This window comes from Aquarana catesbeiana, linkage group LG01, assembly GCF_042186555.1.
Source record: "Aquarana catesbeiana isolate 2022-GZ linkage group LG01, ASM4218655v1, whole genome shotgun sequence".
Classification (NCBI taxonomy): Eukaryota; Metazoa; Chordata; class Amphibia; order Anura; family Ranidae; genus Aquarana; species Aquarana catesbeiana.
The window spans coordinates 359,746,523-359,771,172 of record NC_133324.1 but is presented as its reverse complement, the minus strand read 5'-3'; the positions used below and the strand labels follow the sequence as shown (position 1 = coordinate 359,771,172).

Below are 24,650 nucleotides of genomic sequence, written 5' to 3'. Positions count from 1 at the left end.
CTAGAAAGACTCTATTGTAAAGAGGTTTAACCCTTTCAACTCTGAAAGTACATTGCATGTGATTGTAAAAATTGATGTGTAAAAAATATCTCATCTTGATATGATAAACATATCACATCACAAAAATGTGTGTGTGTGTGTATATATATATATATATATATATATATATATATATATATATATATATATATATATATATATATATATATATAAAAAAATAAATAAAAAATAAAACTGCAATATATCTGATAAATTATTTCATCAGCAGTCAAAATCAAAATTCTATTGTTTTTAGAAGTTTCTCTCTTATAAGAGGTCTTGAGGTTTTTTTCTTCTTCTTTTTCTTCTTCCTGCACGCTGCAAAGTTGGAAAAACTTTATTGAACATAAAAAGACAAGAATAATTATAACAAATGAAACTCTTGTGTCAAATCCTCTCCCAAAACTGATATTCTTAAGCTTCAAGGGTTTGTTTTCATCTGGAAGGTCTAGAAATACATTTCTCTTCTTTCGGTGACTTATAAGTCAGATCCTGAAACAGAAATAGTATCATTATTTTGAGTTTACTAATGCAAAATATACCTTCATTTACTTATTCATTTTTACATATCACAATCCTAATATTTTATCATAACATGAAAAACATATTTTGGTAATGACATTTCTAATTACCTTGCTTTGCTCTATTTTTCTTAAACTGGCCTATATAGTATGTGTATAGTATGTGTATTTTAACTATAACAGGACACAATTTCTCCTTTTAGTCATGATTCGAAAACCTAGTTTTCACAAAAAAGAAAGGTTTCAGATCAACCCAGAAGCCTGAAGTGAACGGTGTCCATTCACTTCTCCTCTTTAAGGTTTAGAGTCATGAATGCTGTACTGTAATTTTTGGCATCTTCCAATTCAGCATTTTCTATAGAATTTTTGCTGAATAGCATAACCATTCTTTGGGTACCACATAGGAAGACCTGCTGAACAAATCTTGATAGACATGTGCGCCGTTAATAAATTTGTTTTGTTTCATTCCATTTCATATCAGAATTAATTCATATTTCGTAATTCGTGTCCGAAATTTTGTATTTACGAATGTTCGTTATGATGAATTTATCATTATGAGGGGCTCCCACCATCCCTGTGCTATGCTGACTTCCTGGGTTTTTAACTTTTAGGTTCGTTAACTTTTCGTAACAATTACGAATGTTCGTTAGGAATTTGGATCCAAAATTCGTAAACGAAATTTCATACTTCGTACAAAATTTGGAAGCATAGCAATTCGTATTTCGGATCCTCCCGAATGTACGAATGTACAGAGATTCGTACGAATTTTCGATTCATACGAAACTAATCGCACAAGTCTAAATCTTGATAGTATTAACAAATACTGGCTCAAAGCCTCTCTCAGCACTTGTTCTAAAAACCCCATTTACAGGTTTTCTGAATACATTTGTACAAACATAATTTTGTGCATATAGCTGAGAATGTTCTGTTACCATATCTACCGGTATAGATTTAAATTGTAAAGTTTTAAAGAATGGGCAATATTTGTCATATAATTCTTATGAATTAATTCTCTCTAGAAGAAGTTTTAATGATAGATCAGGTGTCTGTAATATGATCTTACTAGATCTCACAATCCTCTCTGTCACTTTGACTGCAAACTAAACACTTAATAATTGCTTAATATGTGTGTCAAAGCTATTTTCCATATTTGTCAAACCTCTGGGGAAAAAGCCTATTATTTTCTGATCACCTTCTTTTAATTGAGACAAGGTCACTGAGATCGAATTCTCAGATACATCAGTTTGCAATACAAAGGGAATAAACGGACAAATTTCTATAGTATTAAATGAAGGCGCATTCTGCAGATCTATTTTTAACATTTCAAAGGCATCTGTCTGGGTTTGACCCCAATGATCAAACACAACATCTTGTCTCAAAAAATCAAATATTGGTTTAACTTTATTATCACATTTATGTAAAAACGCTTTGCAACGATTTACTTCGCTCAAAAATTTATATAATGCCTTGTAAGATGTTGGAATTGGAATAGCAGAAATGTTTCTAATGTTTTCCTGTGATAGCTGTCTCTGTCCATGACTAATTTGCATATGCAAGAATGCTACCTGATGTTTCATCAACTGAACTGTTTCTGTTGTTCAATTTCAGCCCTGCCGTTTGTAACAGAGTAAATAACTCAGACAAAAGAGTGACATGTTCCGCTATACTCTGTGTAGACAGCAAAAACTTGTCCACATGCTGGAAAATACATTCTGGTCTAGAGAATTTTGATAATACTTTCTCTCGTGCACTATACTATCTCTAATGTCCAATCCTGGAATTATTCTAGTGAATGCATAGGTTTCTTTATTAAAGCTAAAGGCAAGTTTATATTGACAGCTTTTAGCTAACGATACAGAAAAATTGCTATTTGCGATTTCCAGTACAGAAAATACATTGGCCTTGGCATCCAGGTGTGACATTAAATTTAAATTGGGAACAATGGGTTTGTTATTTGTAATGCATTTATTCAGTGATCTTAAATCAACTAATGAAGAATACGAATTATCAGTATTCTTGATAGGCCAAATACAATTATTTACCACTGATTTTGCTTTCTTTAATATTCCTTGTAAAAATTCTTGTACAATGTCAGAAACAAATAGAATCAAAAGAATTGATTCTTGTGGCAACATATATTTAATTTGGGGTTCAGGTTCTCTTCCCTCAATTTCTATTTCAATATCTTTAAACAAAAATGTATCAATTTTGGTCTGACTCCAAAGACTTTTATGTGATCAAACCAATTGTTTCAATATGAGATTGGTTCCTGTATGTGGCCTATTATAATCTGAAGACATGTCAGCTGCTGTACAAAAACTTCCAACATTACTGTAGATGGAAGGATCTATTAACATATATTTGGGCCTAGGTTCGTCTCCTGGCTGGCTCGCCACTGTTAAAATCATTATTTCTGTAAAATTATCGAAATTCAATAACTCATATTGATGAGAAAAGTTCCAAGAAAGTCCGTTCAGTTCTTGTGTAAAAACTAAAACATTAATTATAATAAAATTAATTTATAATAAAATAGCAAAATATTACAAGAATAATATCAAAATGTAGGGGCGTGGTTTGGTGCCGGACCTGAATGGCCGCTTGACTCCTGAGCTCCCGTCTACAGGAGATTTCAACTTCAGCCCAGCGGAGCCATCCATCACCAAACATGGGGAAAAAATCGAGGGATCCCTGCTCAGCTAGGTCGCGCTCTCCCAGAGGCACCGGAATGCAAATTGGCCGAAATATACCGAAGATCTTCCAGACCCAGGCACGCGAGGCTCGGCTTCTAATCGGGCCCACGCGAACGCTGCACACTCCTTCAGCCTCAGCCCCTCAGGCAGGAACCATTCACAGCACCAACACTCAGCTGCTGAAGCCCGTGACCCACAACCACTAAGCATGGAAGACCTGCGCTCTGTGGCAGAAGACATTAAAGCCACACTTGCATCAGCCATTACAGATCTCAGGAGAGATGTTCAGTTGATGGCAGTGCGGATGGGTGAAATGGAGGAAGCAACAACCCACCATGACACTGCCATCCAACTCACTCTCAAAACACCCAACTCGCAGACATCCAAAGACATATGGAGGATCTGGACAATCATGGATGGCGCCACAATATCAGGGCATCATCAACTTTAAACAAAAAGAGGAAATCCTACATAGTGCCAGAGACCGTAGCTCCCTACTCTATCAAGGAGCTGATATAAAGTTGTTCCAAGATCTCTCGCCCATTACCCTCCAGAACAGAAGAGATTTACGCTCTCTCCTTGACCTCCTGTGTACTAAAGGGATCCAATACCAGTGGAAATTCACCTTCTGCCTCTCTGCCTCTTCTCAAGGCCGCATGGAAAACCTACGTCTGCCGGAAGACTTACCCGCTTTCTATGAAACGCTGAATCTTCCCCGCATTGCCATTCCAGATTGGTACAGCACTCTTCGTCCCCCACATATAAGATCAATCTCCACGGATGCTATTCCAGTCCAGACTTCCACATAAGACGCCGCAGATCTACCCCACCAAGGGAGGCCAACTCATCTGATCCCCGGACGTCGTGCTCAATAGCCCAACGGCCTTTCCGACTCACAGGAGAGCCTGCCACAAAGGCTCCAACTGAACAATCTCACTCTTCTTTTCTCCTACCTCCCAACGCCAACTGTTCCACACCAAGACAGGAACTTCCCTATGATGCCCATCTGTAGTACTCAAGCCAACAAACATACGGCGATACTGTCTACAAAAAAAAATCATGTTTTTATTTTTCCCTAGTGTCTACTCTACCCCCCCTAGATATTCCTGACCGATGTAAAAAAACGCTCCTCTGAAGTCAAAACTGTCGCAAGTGGAAACACCTCCACCTGATCTGTAAGTCTGACTCGCACTTTGGGAGACCCCCCCATACTTTGATTAATCCTCCTATAAGAGTTAGCAGCCTTAAAGGTAAAAGACATTCACCTAAGGTTAGTCAAATGCCCTCAATCATACCGTAAAAGACTGAATTGTGAGCTCAGCATACTCATACAAAGGGTTATACATCCCCAGGAGCAGTATTCTCACTTCAAATACCTTCCCCCACCCTTCCCGGATCCCATCCTCTCCCCTTCTCCATACATCGCCCCCTTTCTCTCCCTCCAACCCCCCAACCCTCCCCCACCGCACCCTACCTTCCCTTCTTTCCTAACTATCCCTAAAGGTATTTCTCATATATGCCTCCTTAATTCACTGACAACAGAACTACCCTGATCTATATCCATTGAATATAAAAAATGTTATTTCAAATGTTCCTTAAAAGATAGCTTCTGAGTGATGATGTCGCACAGATGCCAATTCTCCTCTGACAAATTAATACTGACCCGCTCTACTTATTCCACCACCTCTTTAAACTCTTCCCGCCTTGTCAAATGACGGCTGGGCGGCGCGGCTCTTGTTCTGGGTGGAAGTCATGACGGCCCTCCAGAATGACCGCTCTCTGTGCTCAGCGTGGCGATCGAGTCCGCGCCGTGTTGCTAGGACACTGCGCGACCCCGATCTGTGTAAAGAGCCGCGGCTGATCAAAGCCCTGAATGTACACCATTGGATCACAACCCATAAACCAGAAGGATTCTTCCCATCATTGGATGCAGAGAAGGCGTTTGACAGGCTGGCATGGGACTACCTGGGAGCAGTCTTGAGACATATTGGTCTCCAGGATCGGATGTTTAATGCCATTATGTCCCTCTATACAACTCCAAACGCCAGTTTGTGTAAATGGTCACCTGTCGAACGCCTTCTCCATTAGCAATCGAGCAAGACAGGGGTGTCCACTTTCCCCAATTCTTTTTGTCTTGACCCTTGAACCCTTCCTACGATGTCTTAGATCCAATGAAAATATTAAAGGCATACCCATTGCCGATCACACTTATAAGTTAGCAGCCTTCGCTGATGACGTGTTACTATTCCTGAAGGAGCCACACATATCAATCCCAAATCTCCTAAAAGAATTCCAAATCTTTGATAGTTTATCCAATTTTAAGATCAATTTTGCGAAATCCCATGCCCTTAATATCTCTCTCTCACAGGAAACACTAACACAATGTAAAAATTTTCAATGGAAACGTGACCAGATTAAATACCTTGGGATATAACAACAACTAACAACGAATCTTTCAGACATATTCTCAAAAAACTTCCAACCCATCCTCCAAACCATTGCAAATGATCTAAGTGGAACAAACCCAATTTTTCCTGGTATGGAAGGATGGCAATTTTAAAGATGAACATACTTCCCCCTGCATTCTATATATTTTACAAACCATCCCCATTATGCTCCCCCCGACCTTTCAATTATACAAACAACTATGCACCAGATTCCTATGGAGACAGAAAAGACCTAGAATAACATACGAACAACCGCTCACGCGATCCCCCATTCACTAGGCATACAAGGTGCGCAAGCCTGTCTGGCGGCTGGAAACATCCACGAACCTGCCCAGAGCCATCTCGGCATGTCCCATGTCCACCGCATCACTGCATCATTTGCACTGGCTATGAAGTAGCTCTGTCTCTTCAACTGGCCAGGGACAGCCTGAGACACACAGTGCAGACTCCGTGATGGCTGCCGTAGGAAAGGAATCTACTTATATCACCAGCCACAGGACTTGATAATGTAGGATCCCCTTCATACCTTAAAGTACACTTCAGGAGCTAGCATCCCTGCAATAGCTGAACTGCTTATCTTGTTTATTAGACACAGCATTTATCTCCCAAGTGGGACTCCACTTTACTGTGATCAGGCCTGTGATGTGCACATTATCAAGCATATGTACGGCATTTATCACTATTGCAAGCATCAAATGAAATTTTTCTTTGGATGAACCGCACGTGTGTTGGCATCTTCTGTTGAGACTCTCCACTGTATGCCTCCCAGGAGTTAGCAGCCTGTTTTTATATACGACCCACTGTATTCTCATTGAGTAGCTACATTAGCTACATTAGCAGCTACCTGGGTCTATCCATTCTGGATGTCATCACCTATTGCAATACACCACTTTGTTTTGCAGGACTTCCCTATGTGACAGTTGTCACCTTCACGTATTTCCACTTGTCCCTCTGACATACAGCTCCGAAGTTTTGGAAGTTATAGGCATTATGTATTGAACTTTGGCTCGAGATCCTATACCGCAAGCCCCAGCATTTGCCACTTTTCATTTAGCACCCAGCAGACTTACTATATACATTTTTTGCTCTTCAATAATCCCTGGGGTCCATACATGCACAGTCCGCCTAAATAGGATTTTTCCTTGGTGCAACCTTTGCCCCACCCATTAAGTGGTAATTACCGCAGGCGGCCTCTGGATGTATTGTAATTTGGTGTCCGGACCTTGTTATTTGTTTTGTATGTTCCTCTTATTCGTTTGTATGTCCATTGTGTTAGTACCACACTCCAATCTTGCAGAGTGGTACTCAACAAACTGTTACCAGTGTGCACATTCACTGTCTTTCAGTCAATTTAGTTATACTTTTATCTGAATATTAATAAATTTTTGTATGCACAGGCATACCCCACTTTTAAGTACACAATGGGGTTTATTTACTAAAGCTGGAAAGTGCAAAATCAGGCTCCCTCCTGCATAGAAACCAATGAGCTTCTAACCCCAGCTTGTTCAATTAAGCTTTGGTAATAAAACCTGGAAGCTCATTGGTTTCTATGCAGAAGTGAGCCTGATTTTGCACTTTCCAGCTTTAGTAAATAAACCCCATTGCGTACTTAAAAGTGGGGTATGCCTGTAATCATCAGACTCTAGCATTGCCTTTTGCCGCCTTGGTAGCCGCTTTTTCTCTGGGATTTCCCCATCTGAGGGTTCTCCCAATTTTTTCTTTTTGACCTTGTTTAAGAGCATTATAAACCTTAGTTTTTTTTACCAATAAAATATCGTGGAATAAAAAAAACAAAAACAAAATGTAGACTATAAAAATAATATCAATAATGTAGTTATCTTAAGATGAAGATTGAATCAGATGTGTGTCTTTGTGTGTGTGTGTGACGCTTCCTTGTGGTGTGTCTGAAGCAAATCTGCCCCACTGTGCTTCTGTTCCTAGCGTTTACTCCTAAAATCTGACCCCCACTTTATCTTTAAAAGGGCTGGTTTAAAGTTCCTCTGAGCCTTATTGTCCTACAGACTCTTCTAATGAGTACTAGCTTCCCCTTTCACCTCTCAGGCAAGGGTGGGGCTTGTTCAGTCTCTATGCATTGGCATTCCTGAGGAGTGGGCAAGAACAATGTTTGAAAGCATTTAACTTGTACATAATATAACAACTAAATCAAAATAAGACCTAGCGTGATTGTTGGTGATGGCTGCAATATAAGCCCTACCCTGTTTCCCCGAAAATAAGCCCTACCCTGAAAATAAGACCTACAAGGACTTTAACCAGGGCTTATTTGGGGTGTAGGGCTTATATTGCAGACATCACCGACAATCACGCTAGGTCTTATTTTCGTCGAAACAGGGTATAATAAATAAATATATATATATATATATATATATATATATATATATATATATATACACACACACACACACACACACACATTATATTCATTGAAAACCCAATGTTCTTATTAATATCCTAATCAAAAAAATATTGTAATATAAAGAACTTCTAATCTTAACTAAAACATAAACTTAAGAATCTTAAGAAATGTGAATCCTTCCTTCTCCATTCTCCATCTGTGATAGGGGGAGGTAATAACAAATTATTACCATATGTGAGATCTCTAAATAAATGCTTATGAAGCTTATAACAACATATGTACACTTTCACATAAATATAAAAGTCTAAATGTTTTTCCATATCTAGAAGATATAAATATATACAAGTCAATCATTTTTAAAAAAGATCCAATCCATTCATTAATTTGTTAATATTTGTTAATTGATAAACATTAGATATTAGATTAAAGAAGCTTTCTAACATTCCTTAACTTTTACTGTTTCCCCAACTGCACTGTATGTTTTTTTTTTTTTTTTTTTTTCATTTTTGGAAAGGAAATTATCATGAAATAAGATAACACATGGAGTTAAAATAACTCATCTGTCTTAGCATATTGGACCTTACATATTATCTTTGATCACTGCTGAAACAGATGTTTGCCAATCAAAGATGCTATGTGTTGCTATTTTAATTGGTATCAAATGCTGCTCTCATGTTCACTTTTATTTTAAAGCTGTACATATTTGGTGGAAGGAATAAAGAAAATGACTTCAATGACGTCATGGCTATGAGACTCATAAACCCATCAGAGAGACAGCCCAGTGAGTTGCCCATTGTAAAAAAAAAGGATTATTCATACACATATAAAATATTTTCAAATGTATATAATAATAAAACCTGTTTATGCATTTACAATTTATGTACTTAAAAAAATAAAGTAAAATTGCTTATTTTATGCTTCCTTATAGTAATGAAGGACATTTTATTAGAATGTGGAATTCAAGGCATAAGCAATGGGTATGTACTTTGGAGACAGGCAGTCTGTACACTTATGTGATGCAAAGCTGAGCGTGCTTCCAATAAAGTAGCATTTGTTGGCAAGTGGCAAAGCAGGAGTTCAAACTCATTTAGGTTTATTTAGTAAGGCTATAACCAAGTGAGTAACCCAGTGCAACCAACTAAATATGGTCTTTGACCGATCTGTTTTTTTTTTATATATTGCTCCTTTTTTTGTTATGTCTCTTTATCTTGCCTTATTTACTGATCCAAAGGAAATAGTACAGCCTACACTGCCTTAATCTTCAACTGACTATATCACTCCTGGGAATAACATACAGTAAATATTTTTTTTTGTTGTATACAATATCTGTATGCACTACCTATAATACCAACTGTATGCACAATGGATGTTTCCTTGCCTCTGGACAATCTCCTTTATAAGGATGGGTCATGTTTTCTTAAGGTTTTTAATCAATGAAAGGAAATATATCACAGAAAGACATCCATTAAATTCTGTCTGACATATTTCTTGTAATGGTGATGTTAAGATACTGTTAAAATAATTTTCGCTTTGCTTTGCAGATATACACCAACTAAAATCCCAAACGTGAAGTACCAGTTAAGTGCTCTACAGCCACCAAGTTTCTCTGCTCCCCAGCCGATTCCTGTAAGTTGTACCCAGTTCATTGTTTATATATATATATATATATATATATATATATATATATATATATATATATATATATATATATACATACACACACACACACACATATATATATATATATATATATATATATATATACAAAAAAAGTGCTTTGTATGTAGAATTGTGCTATTGCGAGTTTTCCTTTAAATTAAACTTTGATATAAACTGTGCACATGTTACCATCTATATTTTCTGTATGCAATAATAACTAGGGTAAACTAAGGCAATGGATCTTGCCAGCTCACACAATTCAGCTTATGTACTTATATTATAAAGATTTTCTTATGAATCAATATTTACTGAGTACAAGCAGATCAGCAGTATGGGTTCCTGAAACCACGTCGAACCCATTACTGTATGTGTTTAGGGTATATGGCATGTGGTGCCCCATTAACAATTATGAGAAATGGACATGGTTCATTTAGGAATAGGTGATCAGTGTCAGGAAATGCCACCACTATATAATGCTATTACTTGCAGTACAGAACCACAGGATATCTCTGTGCTATGGGTCCAGTGAATTACTTGCTGTTTCCCCCGAAGGTGAGGCTTGGTTTTGATGGAACAAACAAAACTGTCAGTGGGTAAATATTTCTTGTATATGCCATTTATGTTTGCTTAATAATGTAAGAAAACAAAATAAGATTAACTCTTTTTTTTTCCTTTTAGATGTGGCAGCTCATCAGGTTGTGTAATTAAGGTTGTTTGCAACAGATTAGGGAACGCATGGTATCACATAAGATATGTGATTGTGCAGACAATAAAAATAATTGTACAGAAGATCACCACAATCTGGCTAGTTCTTTATCCTGTTTTATTGCTCCCTCTGCCCTACTGTATACATATTGCTCATATCTTGCAATGAGGAGGGCTAACAAACCAATGAGCTATATGTACTGTGGATAAATGATTATGTATTTTGCACCATATCGAACCACATTATTTCCCAACTGTAATTTGATAATGTAAATGTAAAAGTAAAAATTGATCTCCCTCTACCCTTCACTGCGAAAGGACAGACAGGGATAGAATAACTGCTACACAGTGTGAAGAAACTTTTTAAACTATTATTAAAATAAAACTATATTTAAAGCAAATCTGTCAGCCATTTTAAAGTGGAACTATATATATCAAATCCTTTTCAGCCAAGGAAGCTGCCATCTTAGCCTTTTTAATTGGAAGTTGTTAAGGGGCTGCATATGTGATCGTTTATGACATCAGCCATTTAATGGCTTGACAGCTCGGTAAGAGCACAAGCTGCTGTGACTGTTATCATTCACAGCATGCCTTGAATGCAACTGTTTGCTACAGTTAAATAAGTCTTGCTTAAGAGCAGATGACACATACAGTGCCTTGCAAAAGTATTCACCCTCCTTGGCATTTTTCGTGTTTTGTTGCCTCACAACCTATAATTAACATAGATTGAGGATTTGCATCATTTAATTTACAGAACCTGCCCACAACTTTGAAGAGTTTTTTTTAATTGTGAAGCAAACAACAAATAGGACAAAATAACAGAAAGGGTCAATGTGCATAACTATTCACCCACCCTAAAGTCAATACTTTGTAGAGACACCTTTTGCGGCTATCACAGCTCCAAGTCGCTTTGGATAAGTCTCTATGAGCTTGCCACATCTTACCACTGAGATTTTTGCCCATTCCTCCTTACAAAACTGCTCCAGCTCCTTCAAGTTGGATGGTTTGCGCTTGTGAACAGCAATCTTTAAGTCTGACCACAGATTTTCTATTGGATTGAGGTCTGGGCTTTGACTAGGCCATTCCAACACATTTACATGTTTCCCCTTAAACCACTCAAGTGTTGCTTTAGCAGTGTGTTTGGGGTCATTGTCCTGCTGGAAGGTGAACCTCCGTCCTAGCCTCAAATCACACACAGCGTGGTACAGGTTTTGCTCAAGAATATCCCTGTATTTAGCACCATCCATCTTTCCCTCAACTCCGACCAGTTTCCCAGTCCCGACTGCTGAAAAACATCCCCACAGCATGATGCTGCCACCACCATGTTTCACTGTGGGGATGGTGTTCTTTGGGTGATGTGATGTGTTGGGTTTGCGCCAGACATAGCGTTTTCTTTGATGACCAAAAAGTTAAATTTTAGTCTCATTAGACTAGAGCACCTTCCTCCATACATTTTGGGAGTCTCCCACATGTCTTTTCGCAAACTCAAAACGTGCCATTTTGTTTTTTGCTGAAAGTAATGGCTTTCTTCTGGCCACTCAGCCATAAAGCCCAACTCTATGAAGCGTACGGCTTATTGTCATCCTATGTACAGATACTCCAGTCTCTGTGCTGCCTCTCTGATTAATGCCCTCCTTGCCCGGTCCGTGAGTTTTGGTGTGCAGCCGTCCCTTGGCAGGTTTGCTGTTGTGCCATGTTCTTTCCAGTTGGTTATGATAGATTTGATGGTGTTCCTAAGGATCATCAAAGATTTGGATATTTTTTTATAACCTAACCCTGACTAGTACTTCTCAACAACATTGTCCCTTATTTGTTTGGAGAGTTCCTTTGTCTTCATGGCAGTGTTTGGTTAGTGGTGCCTCTTGCTTAGATGTTGCAGCCTCTGGGGCCTTTCAAAAAGGTGTGTATATGTAATGACAGATCATGTGACACTTAGATTGCACACAGGTGGACATCTATTCACTAATTATGTGACTTCTGAAGGTAATTGGTTGTACCAGAGCTTTTTATGGGCTTCATAACAAAGGGGGTGAATACATACGCACATGCCAATTATCAGTTTTTTAATTTCTGAAAAATTGTTTTATGTATATATTTTTCTAATTTTACTTCACCAACTTAGACTAATGTGTTCTGATCCGTTACATATAATTCGTATTAAAAAAAACATTGAACTAAAGGCTGTAATGTAACAAAATAGGTAAAAAGCCAAGGGGGGTGAATACTTTTGCAAGGCACTGTATACTGTATGTGCCTTTATTATCTAATAATTCTCCTTGTGTCTATGTTAAACTGGTTAGCTTTGCTTCCAGAACTTGACTTCTGGCATAGGCCTCACCAACTGCCATTCCCCTGTCCATTCAATGCCTTATTTCTCAGGACAGGGGAATAGTAGTCAAAAAGGCACAAGGCACTTAATCAAGAAGGGCTTAAAGGGGTTGTAAACCCTCTTTTTTTTTAAACAAACATATCATACTTACCTTTACTGTGCAGTTCGTTTTGCACAGAGTGGCCCCAGGCCTCCTCTTCTGGTGGCTCCTCCGCGCATCTAGTGTCCACATTGGAGAAGCGCTCTCCTTGGACACCCGTGCGGGCACACTCCCGAGTCCCGCATCTGTGTCCATTCACACAGAATGCAGGACTCGGCCCTGCCCCCCATTGGATTGGATTGACAGCAGCAGGAGCCAATGGCTGCGCTGCTATCAATCTATCCAATCAGGACACGAGACACTAGCTAGAGATGGTGTGCTCATTCTCGGACAGAGGATGACAGCGTTCAGGTAAGTAAAACGGGGGGGCTGGGGGGCTGCAGCACTACAGAAGGTTTTTCACCTTAATGCATATAATGCATTAAGGTGAAAAACCATGAGGGTTTACAACCCCTTTAAAGAGCACAGAACTACAAGCTCGTTCTATTCAATAGCGTAGAAGTTGCACATGTGGAAAGCCAACAGTGTTTTCTAGTGAATGCTCCTTATTCTAACCATAACCATAGAATCTAGTTTAAAAGACATTCTAATACTGTGTAGTATAGTACTCTATAGTATGTTATGTTAGTGCTTTTTTCATGTATATTATATATTTCTTCTAACAGGAAGTTAAAGAAAGCAGCTTCATGTTTGTACGTAGCCAAGCGATAGAGAGGATAAAATCAGCCTTTGTCTTACTAGACTCTGAATTTGAAAAATTTGATCTGTAAGTATTTTCTTTTATATCTTTATTATGCTCACTAATTCATCTGCATTCAACCTTCACACTTCAAGCACAATATGGTATTACTTTCTGTCTGCCCTCCAAAAAAAGACATAGCCAAACCTGTGCTGAGGGAAAGATGTACACAGCCACTGAATGCTAGTCATGCTAATTCAATGGCTTCAAGACCTTCACTGTCACATACCAAGAACAAGGATACAGATCAGTGGCTGTATACTTATTTTTTTCCCAGATAAAGCCAGGGACAGCCAGCAGTTGAAAGTTTTTTGCCCAGGAACCTGGTTGCTATTGATTATGTCATTGTCATCCAATTCTTTCTAAATGATGTAGGAGATGATTAGAACATCTGAGGTGCATTTTACATTGTAATTATGTTAGCGAAGATTGCCTATCTTGTATTTTAGACCTTAAAACAGAAATGTTCACACCAAATATTACTTTCAACTTTAAAGCCGGCCATTCATTGATCAAAATTCAGCTGCTTCAGCAGGGACTGGCCAAAATTGATTCCATGTATGGGCAGGCTTGTGTACAACCAGCCTATTGAAATTTTCCCAAATGATCAGTTCCTCCGGCTGTAGCCAGCAACACTGATCATTTTATCCTGACGGTGGAGAAGGCTCCCCGCTGTAAGAATACAATACCACAGTGGAAAGGATTTCCTCATCCACCTCAAATGTGTGGATGGGGTTTTTTTTGTTTGTTCCCCCAGCAACAAATATCCATATTTCCTTTATTTCCCTGCTGCTCCTTCAGTCACCAGATACACAAAACTATCTGGAACTTTTGGGTATTGTGTGACTCCCCTTTTTTCATGTGATAGCACTAGTGGTTGGCCCAATGCTGCCACATGGGGTGGGAGAGGTCCAACTCCAGTGTAAGCTCTAACTAGGGCAATATGGAGCTTACACATCTCTTCTTTACATGCTCCAGTAGCAGGGAAGCAAATGAAAGGTGTGTATATGCTGTTGGGGCATTAGCAAACAGGTTGCTATCTTATGCATGGGCAAATCACAAATCCCTTCAAATGATGTTATGCTGAAAGAAATACAGAGACTAATATGTATGGAGCCTGCACAATACCTATTTAAGTTCACACCAGCAACTTCTATTTTTCCCTCTACTCAGGTTTGATTCCAACCACTCATCTATCTGACTGCAGAAAAGATAACGAATGCAAAGATATAATAATCTATACTTTATGGCCCTGGAGATCAACATGCGTATAGCCCATCATATGCTGGGCTGGGTCCACTATAGTGCAGCAGAGCAGCAGGAGGGTGCTGGGCACTCTCTGTGCTCCAGCACCTGTCACTGATGAAAAGACTGTACTGTCAGGCAGCATAATATTTTGCCTGGCAGTGCAAGTCAAAGAATAAGTTCACCTTTGGGAACATGTAACATATTCCCACTGCTGTAGCATAGTTGCCAACATTGCAAAAAAAAAATGTGGGACACTTTTTTGGCTGTAGGCAGAGCCGTACAATAATTAGGGGGCGGGGCATTCATGTGTAGGCGTGGTTTAGCAAAAAGAATACAATTGCGGCGTTTGAAACACGTCACGGTGAAAAATGGGCGTGGTTTACGTGAAATAGTGGGTGTGGCTTAAATGGGCGTGGCTCAAGAGGGTGTGGTTAGAGTCTGAGATGAATGAGGGAGGGAGAGGGAAAGGGGGAGAGGGAAAGGGGGAGAGGGGGAAAGGGGGAGAGGAGAATGACGGGACAGCAGCCCCAGATCCTACACAATAAAAATATGTGTATTCTAGAAAGTTTAACAATCAGCAGATAAAAATACTCCAAACACCTGGTGTTGGCGCTTCAATCATCCCGGCACCATGGTTGTTATGGTGTCAGGATGATTGAATCACATTATTTCGATTATTACATTGTAATATAAAATTAAATCATTCAACCATAATGCCGAATCAGTGGGATCCCTAAGCGTGTCACTAGCCACGTCGCCACCAGCAGAGTCTCTCCTTGCATCCGGTGTCCCCAGCAGAGTCTGTCCTCGTATCAGGTGCCCCGGTAGAGTCCCTCCTTGCATCAGGTGCCCCCCAGCAGAGTCTGTCCTCGCATCAGGTGCCCCCAGCAGAGTCAGTATAGACCCCCCGCAGTGCAGACCCCCCTCCATCAGTGCAGACCCCCTCCATCAGTGCAGACCCCCTCCATTAGTGCAGACCCTCCCCTCGTCCAGGAGCGGCCGGTGTTCTGCTGAGAAAGTTCCCCTCGGCAAGTAAGGACCCCCTGTACTGCGCAGCGCTTGTGCAGTATGAGCCGGCGGAACCAGCCGAGCTGGGGAACTTTTCGGCAAGACACCGGCGCCGTGTGTTCAGTGGAGAGGGGAGGGGCCGACCCGTGCAGCTAAAGAAGCCGATTCATTGGCTGCACGGATCGAGCCCCCTTCCGCTCTCCACTGAAAACTAGGGGGAAGATCGAGCGGCGGCGCCGGCGGCCATTTTACTGGAGCCAGCTGCTCCAAAAATTAAAAAAAACAGCATTCCCAATTTTCCTGATGGAAATCCCGATTCGGGACAGCCTCCAATCGGGACGAGGGTCCCAAAATCGGGATTGTCCCGGGAAAATCGGGACTGTTGGCAACTATGCTGTAGCTGCTCCCCACTGCCCTCTCTCTCTGTGACAGCAGTACAGGGAGAAGTTTTGAAAATAGGGCGGCTGTGTATGTACTCTGTGTATGTACTCTGTGTATGAATAAATTACACATTCCGACATCCTTTGAGGCTGTTGGCTTGTAGTTTTCAATGAACTACCATAGCAATGTTAAGCACCGTGGTAGTTATTATTATTATACAGGATTTATTTAGCGCTGACAGTTTACGTAGTGCTTTACAACATAAGGGCAGACAGTACAAATACAATTTAATACAGTAGGACTCAGAGAGCCCTGCTCATTAGAGCTCACAATCTAAGAGGGAGAGTCAAGAGATGCAAAATGTAATAACTGTGGGGGATGTGCTGATGGAGAAAATAAATGTACAGTTGTTAGGTGGGACCGGATAGACTTCTCTGAAGAGATGGGTTTTCATCATCTGAAAGTGGACAGAGTAGGAGATAGTTGGACAGATTGGGGTAGGGGGTTCCAGAGGATGAGAGAGGTTCTGGAGAAATCCTGGAGGTGAGCATGGGAGGAAGTGATGAGGGTGCAAGAGAGCAGGAGGTCTTGGGTGGAACGAAGAGAACAATTTGGTTGGTATTTTGAGACTAGGTTAGTGATGTAGCTGGGGCCAGAGTTGTAGACAGCTTTGTAAGTTGTTGTTGGTATCTTAAATTTAATTTGTTGGGTGAGTGGAAGCAGTGGAGGGATTGGCAGAGGGGGTAGCAGACACTGAGCGGTATGTAAGGTGGATGAGTTTGGCAGCAGCATTCATGAAGGACTGACGGGGGGATAGCCTATTTAAGGGCATGCCATTGAGGAGGGAGTTGCAGTAGTTGAAACGAGAGGGGACCAGGGAGTGAATTAGAAGCTTTGTGGTGTCCTTAAACTCAGAAACAATCTACTAATGGCTAAAACCAATGAACAATATTCTGTACTACTCCTCCTGGACCCCTCTGCTGCCTTTGACACAGTTGACCACCCAACTCCTCAAAAAACTCCACTTCTTTGGTCTCCGTGACTGTACTCTTCGCTGGTTCTCATCCTACAAATCCTACCGCACCTTCCGCTCCTCTGCCTTTCTCCATCGGGGTCCTCCAAGGTTCTGTTCTTGGACCTCTCCTATTCTCAATCTACACCTCCTCCTTGGGTCAATTGATTCCCTCCCATGGCTTTCAATACCATTTCTATGCCGATGCCACCAAAATCTCTCTACCCCTTAGCTCACTTCATCAGTCTCCTCGCAAATCACTAATTTGTTGATTTAGTCTTCCTGTCACTTTGAAACTGCTTGCTCCTTTGATGTATGGGGCAGACAGTTCACACTGACAGTCTGCAGGAGACCTGCATGGCATCGGTGATCTGCTGATGGCTGGTGCAATGCTTTCCAGGTTCCTAAAAAAAAAAAAAAATTAGTAAATGTACATTTTTTTTACCTGCAAAACACATAAAGATGGCCTGGGTTATAAAAAAAAAAGATTGCCAAGACGCTGTCACTGAGCTGCAGCACCATACAGCAGTTTAACAGGGCAGGTTCCACTCAGAACAGGCGTCAATTAAAGAAGCTGAGTGCACGTGCTCAGCATCATATCCAGAGGTTGTCTTTGGGAAATAAACGTATGAATGCTGCCAGCATTGTTGCAGAGGTTGAAGGGGTGGGGGGGTCAGCCTGTCAGTGCTCAGACCATACACCGCACACTGCATTAAATTGGACTGCATGGCTGTCATCCCAGAAGGAAGCCTCTTCTAAAGATGATGCACAAGAAAGCCTGCAAACAGTTTGCTGAAGACAAGCAGACTAAGGACATGGATTACTGGAACCATGTCCTGTGGTCTGATGAGACTAAGATAAACTTATTTGGTTCAGATGGTGTCAAGCGTCTGTGGAGGCAAACAGATGAGGAGTACAAAGACAAGTGTGTCTACAGTCAAGCATGGTGGTGGGAGTGTCATGGTCTGGGGCTGCATGAGTGCTGCCAGCACTGGGGAGCTACAGTTCATTGAGGGAACCATGAATGCCAACATGTACTGTGAGATACTGAAGATGAGCATGATCCCCTCCCTTCAGAGACTGGGCTGCAGGGTAGTATTCCAACATGATAACAACCCCAAACACACCTCCAAGATGACCACCGCCTTACCCAAGAAGCTGAGGGTAAAGGTGATGGACTGTAACGAGTAATATATGACTGCGCTTAGGATACCCAATAGGTCTGCAGCCTCCCCTAATAGAGCTCCCCTAAGGGGTCTCCAAACACGAGAAATGTAATAAATGGGGTGATTGGCACTAACTAGAGATAGTGCGGTTACAACGTATGTGAGGATATGTATGTGTGACCTTACAGTAGTGTACAACCTCTTAATACATACAAATATAATGATATATAAGGTATAAAAAATCTAACTCAAAAATAGTAAAAACTGCATATATAGCCCACTGAGCAATAGCATGCTACACGTTCTCTGGTGATTTCCTAGTGCTTATGTGACCGTATTGAGAAAAGAAAACCTTTAAAATGTGCTACATTCATAAAAGTATCACCTTATATATATCCAAATATAAGTAGAAACTATAACAAAAGTGAAAATGCCGTGAGAAATAAGACCACAATATGGACACGCTATATTTCCGTAACTCTGCTTATGTGGCATGTGCAAGTAGAGTCCATATGTCAACGTGCAAATAATAGTCCATATACTATGCATATAATCTTCTTCAAATAATGTGACATAAAACACAAATGGTGACTTGGGTGCTTTCAACATCTTCTAGTGACTCTGTGCTCCCCTCCAGGGTCCCCACTCACCAGATCCACTCGCCCCTGCAGGGGCAATACGCATGTAGGTGCAATCACTGCAATTACTCCCCCATAGTTGTTGCGATATCAAGAATAGACTTCCGCCTTCAGGTAGACTGTAGTATAATCTGTAGTTGGTTCCTCATAGAAGGAAAGAGATGTGGACTCCCATGTTGTAGTAAATCATTGTAAATTTATTTAAAAAACATCAACGAAAAAAGTATATAAAAAACTGGATGTAAAATATTAGGGATTTGTAAAGAAAAGTCCCGGACAAGGCTTGTATAGCTAACCAAAAGGTTGTCCACTAAACTATATACATAGTGTGGATGTACTCCACATCCACACTATGGTCCGTGCGAGTGCTTTGGGCGGTCTGTGCTTACTGGAATACTTTACCACGCTGCTAGTTGCTGTGAGCTAACTGATCCCTACAGACCAGGAGAGGAGGCTATTATGGAGTTGTTTTTATATATTTTCTGGAAAATAATGGTGGCCACACAAAATATTGACACTTTGGCCCCAATTTGTAGATTTTCACGTAGGGGTGTACTCACTTTTTCCAGCGGTTTAGACATTAATGGCTGTGTGTTGAGTTATTTTGAGGGGACAACAAATATACAAGCTGTACACTCACTACTTTACATTGTAGCAAAGTGTCATTTCTTCAGTGTTGTCACATGAAAAGATATAATAAAATATTTACACAAATGTGAGTGGGTGTACTCACTTTTGTGAGATACTATGTATAACATTAAGGTTGGAACCAGTCCTCTACTGCCGCCATCTGACTGCTTTGTATCATGAAGCATAACAAATCAGCAAGCATTCTAATTATTTGGTTTACCTATTTAATGGCTACTATATAACTACTCATTCAACGCACTTCACGAACTCTACAGCTCTATCAGCGAACATCAAACAAACACCCCTGATGGCTTTTTCATTATTGCTGGTGACTTCAACCATGCAAACTTAAAGACAGTTTTGCAGAAGTTTTACAAACATGTGAATTTTGCAACAAGGGGAAACAACATACTGGATTTTGTTTATACAACAGAGAAAAATGCATACAAGGCTAAACCCCGGCCCCACCTTGGGTATTCAGATCACATCTCTGTTATGCTAATTCCAGCATACAAACCATTGCTTACACTTGCAAAACCGGTTCAAAAAAGAAATTACAGTATGGCCAGACAATGCTACCCCAGTACTGCAGGACTGCTTTCAGCACACAGATTGGAATAAATTTAACCACTTCAGCCCCGGAAGGTTTTACCCCCTTCCTGACCAGAGCACTTTTTACAATTCGGCACTGCATCGCTTTAACTGCTAATTGCGCGGTCATGCAATGCTGTACCCAAACGAAATTTGCGTCCTTTTCTTCCCACAAATAGAGCTTTCTTTTGATGGTATTTGATCACCTCTGCCGTTTTTATTTTTTGCGCTATAAACGGAAAAAGACCGAAAATTTTGAAAAAAAATGATATTTTCTTCTTTTTGTGATAAAAAAAATCCAATAAACTCAATTTTAGTCATACATTTAGGCCAAAATGTATTCGGCCACATGTCTTTGGTAAAAAAATGCCAATAAGCGTATATTTATTGGTTTGCGCAAAAGTTATAGCGTCTACAAACTAGGGTACGTTTTCTGGAATTTACACAGCTTTTAGTTTATGACTGCCTATGTCATTTCTTGAGGTGCTAAAATGGCAGGGCAGTACAACCCCCCCCCCCCAAATGACCCCATTTTGGAAAGTAGACACCCCAAGGAAATTGCTGAGAGGCATGTTGAGCCCAATGAATATTTATTTTTTTTGTCCCAAGTGATTGAATAATGACAAAAAAAAATAAAAAATTTACAAAAAGTTGTCACTAAATGATATATTGCTCACACAGGCCATGGGCATATGTGGAATTGCACCCCAAAATGCATTCAGCTGCTTCTCCTGAGTACGGGGATACCACATGTGTGGGACTTTTTGGGAGCCTAGCTGCGTACGGGGCCCCGAAAACTAAGCACCGCCTTCAGGATTTCTAAGGGCATAAATTTTTGATTTTACTCCTCACTACCTATCACAGTTTTGAAGGCCATAAAATGCCAAGATGGCACAAAACCCCCCCAAATGACCCCATTTTGGAAAGTAGACACCCCAAGCTATTTGCTGAGAGGCATGGTGAGTATTTTGCAGCTCTCATTTGTTTTTGAAAATGAAGAAAGACCAGAAAAAATTTTTTTTTTTCTTTTTTCAATTTTCAAAACTTTGTGACAAAAAGTGAGGTCTGCAAAATACTCACTATACCTCTCAGCAAATAGCTTGGGGTGTCTACTTTCCAAAATGGGGTCATTTGGGGGGGGTTTTGTGCCACCTGGGCATTCCATGGCCTCCGAAACTGTGATAGGCAGTGAAGAGTGAAATCAAAAATTTACGCCCTTAGAAAGCCTGAAGGCGGTGCTTGGTTTTCGGGGTCCCGTGCGCGGCTAGGCTCCCAAAAAGTCCCACACATGTGGTATCCCCATACTCAGGAGAAGCAACAGAATTTATTTTGGGGTGTAATTTCACATATTCCCATGGCATGTTTGAGCAATATATCATTTAGTGACAACTTTGTGCAAAAAAAAAAAAAAAAAAAATTTGTCTCTTTCCCGCAACTTGTGTCACAATATAAAATATTCCATGGATTCGACATGCCTCTCAGCAAATAGCTTGGGGTGTCTACTTTCCAAAATGGGGTCATTTAGGGGGGTTTTGAACTGTCTTGGCATTTTATGCACAACATTTAGAAGCTTATGTCACACATCACCCACTCTTCTAACCACTTGAAGACAAAGCCTTTCTGACACTTTTTGATTACATGAAATAATTTTTTTTTTTTTGCAAGAAAATTACTTTGAACCCCCAAACATTATATATTTTTTAAAGCAAATGCCCTACAGATTAAAATGGTGGGTGTTTCATTTTTTTTTTTCACACAGTATTTGCGCAGCGATTTTTCAAACGCATTTTTTGTGGAAAAAACACACTTTTTTAAATTTGAATGCACTAAAACACACTATATTGCCCAAATGTTTGATGAAATAAAAAAGATGATCTTAGGCCGAGTACATGGATACCAAACATGACATGCTTTAAAATTGCGCACAAACGTGCAGTGGCAACAAAATTAATACATTTTTAAAAGCCTTTAAAAGCCTTTACAGGTTACCACTTTAGTTTTACAGAGGAGGTCTACTGCTAAAATTACTGCCCTCGATCTGACCTTCGCGGTGATACCTCACATGCATGGTGCAATTGCTGTTTACATTTGACGCCAGACCGACGCTTGCGTTCGCCTTAGCGCGAGAGCAGGGGGGACAGGGGTGCTTTTTTTTTTTTTTTTCTTTATTATTTTTTTGCTTTTTTATCTTATTTTTAAACTGTTCCTTTCATTTTTTTTTTTTTTTAAATCATTTTTATTGTTATCTCAGGGAATGTAAATATCCCCTATGATAGCAATAGGTAGTGACAGGTACTCTTTTTTGAAAAAATTGGGGTCTATTAGACCCTAGATCTCTCCTCTGCCCTCAAAGCATCTGACCACACCAAGATTGGTGTGATAAAATGCTTCCCCAATTTCCCAATGGCGCTATTTACATCTGGCGAAATCTAAATCATAAAATGCTTGTAGCTTCCGGTTTCTTAGGCCATAGAGATGTTTGGAGCCACTCTGGTCTCTGATCAGCTCTATGGTCAGCTGGCTGAATCACCGGCTGCATTCTCAGGTTCCCTGTTGAGACAGGAGAGCCAGAGAAAAACACGGAAGACGGTGGGGGGGGGCATTCCCTCCCACTGCTTGTAAAAGCAGTCTAGAGGCTAATTAGCTGCTAGGATTGCTTTTACATGAAAGCCGACCGCTGGCTGAAAAGAATGATACCAAGATGATACCTAAACCTGCAGGCATCATTCTGGTATAACCACTCAAAGTCGTGAATGGCGTACCTGAAGACAAAAAAATGGTTAACAATAAAGCACAGTAAACAGTAAAGTATAAAAAATTGCATACCTGAAAAGCAAACATGATAAAACATAATTGCAATAAAACATTGCAGAATTGAATACAGTAAAAAAGAGCAGAACAATAGAGAGAGAGAGAGAGAACAATAAAACGACAACTATTTTTTTTTATTTTATATTTTTTTTGTGTTTTTTTTTTTTTTTTTACACTTTTTTTTGTAACTGTAACTTTTATATCAGTAACCGGTTCCAGGTTCGGGTCTCTCAAAATGCGATGGCATCTTGGGAGACCCTGTGAAAGTGTGCCTAGTCTGTGCAATGCTGTACCCTACGCTAATACTCAACTAGTGAATGGCAGCGTTCAAAACATTTACCAATGCAAAGACCAGGATTGTCAGGACAGGAGGGACAATAATAGCGGGTGTCACACCTATATCCGCGCTTGCTGCAGACACAACATCTTTTTTGGGGGGGTTCGTTGGGTAGGGGTACTCGGGAGGACATAAAGAAAATGCCTCTCATGCAGCCGACTGCATTTGATTGGGGATGTGAATGGGGGAAGTACGGGCGCTGCAGAGGTGGTGGGTTCCCAATTAGGATTGGCGAATGCAGCAGGAAGGGCATTATGGGCAGGACGGGCCTGTGTTTGTCTTTTTGGTAGCAGCGGGACACTACTTGTGCTTGCCACCTCACCAGCTTGAACTGCACTTATGGGACTCGCCACGTCACCAAGTGTTACTGCAGTGCTGGTTTGACTACGACCGGGGTGTACTAGGCCGCTGGCGCTTGCCAGTTCACCAAAACGCTACAAAAAAAAGTGTTAGCGATCGCAGGGATCAGGCCTGACTCTGCGAACGCTGCAGTTATGCGTTTAGTGTTTTGTAAGTGACAGTGATCGATCGATACTGCACTTGGGTGGGCTGGGCTGGGCCGGGCGGAGGGGCAAAACGCAGGTGCTAGCAGGTATCTGGGCTGATCCCGCTAACACTGCGTTTTTGGGAACCCTAAACTGCTGGGGACGCTAATATAGATCTGATCGGATCAGATATTGATCCGATCAGATACTATACCACTAAGGGAGGTGTACGGTGCGTGCGTGGGTGTTAGCGCTACTGGCACTAACCTGACGCTGCCTGGGGCTGGTGCTTGCCAGTTCACCAAAACGCTACCAAAAAAACTGTTCGCGATCGCAGGGATCAGGCCTGACTCTGCGAACGCTGCAGTTATGCGTTTAGTGTTTTGTAAGTGACAGTGATCGATCAATACTGCACTTGGGTGGGCTGGGCCGGGCCGGGCGGAGGGGCAAAACGCAGGTGCTAGCAGGTATCTGGGCTGATCCCGCTAACACTGCGTTTTTGGGAACCCTAAACTGCTGGGGACACTAGTATAGATCTGATCGGATCAGATATTGATGCGTTCAGATACTATACCACTAAGGGAGGCGTATGCTGCGTGCGTGGGTGTTAGTGGTACTGGCGCTAATCTGACGCTGCCTGGGGCGACGCATATCACCGCCGGGCGATCAGGGGGCTAAACCTTTATTCGGTAATAAACGGCGGGTGCCCTGACACTATAAAAAATAAACAAACTAACCAG

The 24,650-nt window shown here is 40.8% G+C and overlaps 1 protein-coding gene across 2 annotated transcripts in view; it reads left to right on the top strand.

Annotated features, from left to right (window-relative positions):
• Positions 1-24,650, top strand: part of LOC141146432 (kelch domain-containing protein 3-like) — a 177,504-nt gene that overhangs the window by 124,027 nt on the left and 28,827 nt on the right. For both annotated transcript variants that reach the window (XM_073632958.1, XM_073632959.1), the window contains exons 13-16: positions 8,765-8,852; positions 9,000-9,048; positions 9,613-9,697; positions 13,530-13,630. In XM_073632958.1, the coding sequence (XP_073489059.1) occupies positions 8,765-8,852; positions 9,000-9,048; positions 9,613-9,697; positions 13,530-13,630 (323 nt within the window). The remainder of the gene's footprint in view (positions 1-8,764; positions 8,853-8,999; positions 9,049-9,612; positions 9,698-13,529; positions 13,631-24,650) is intronic.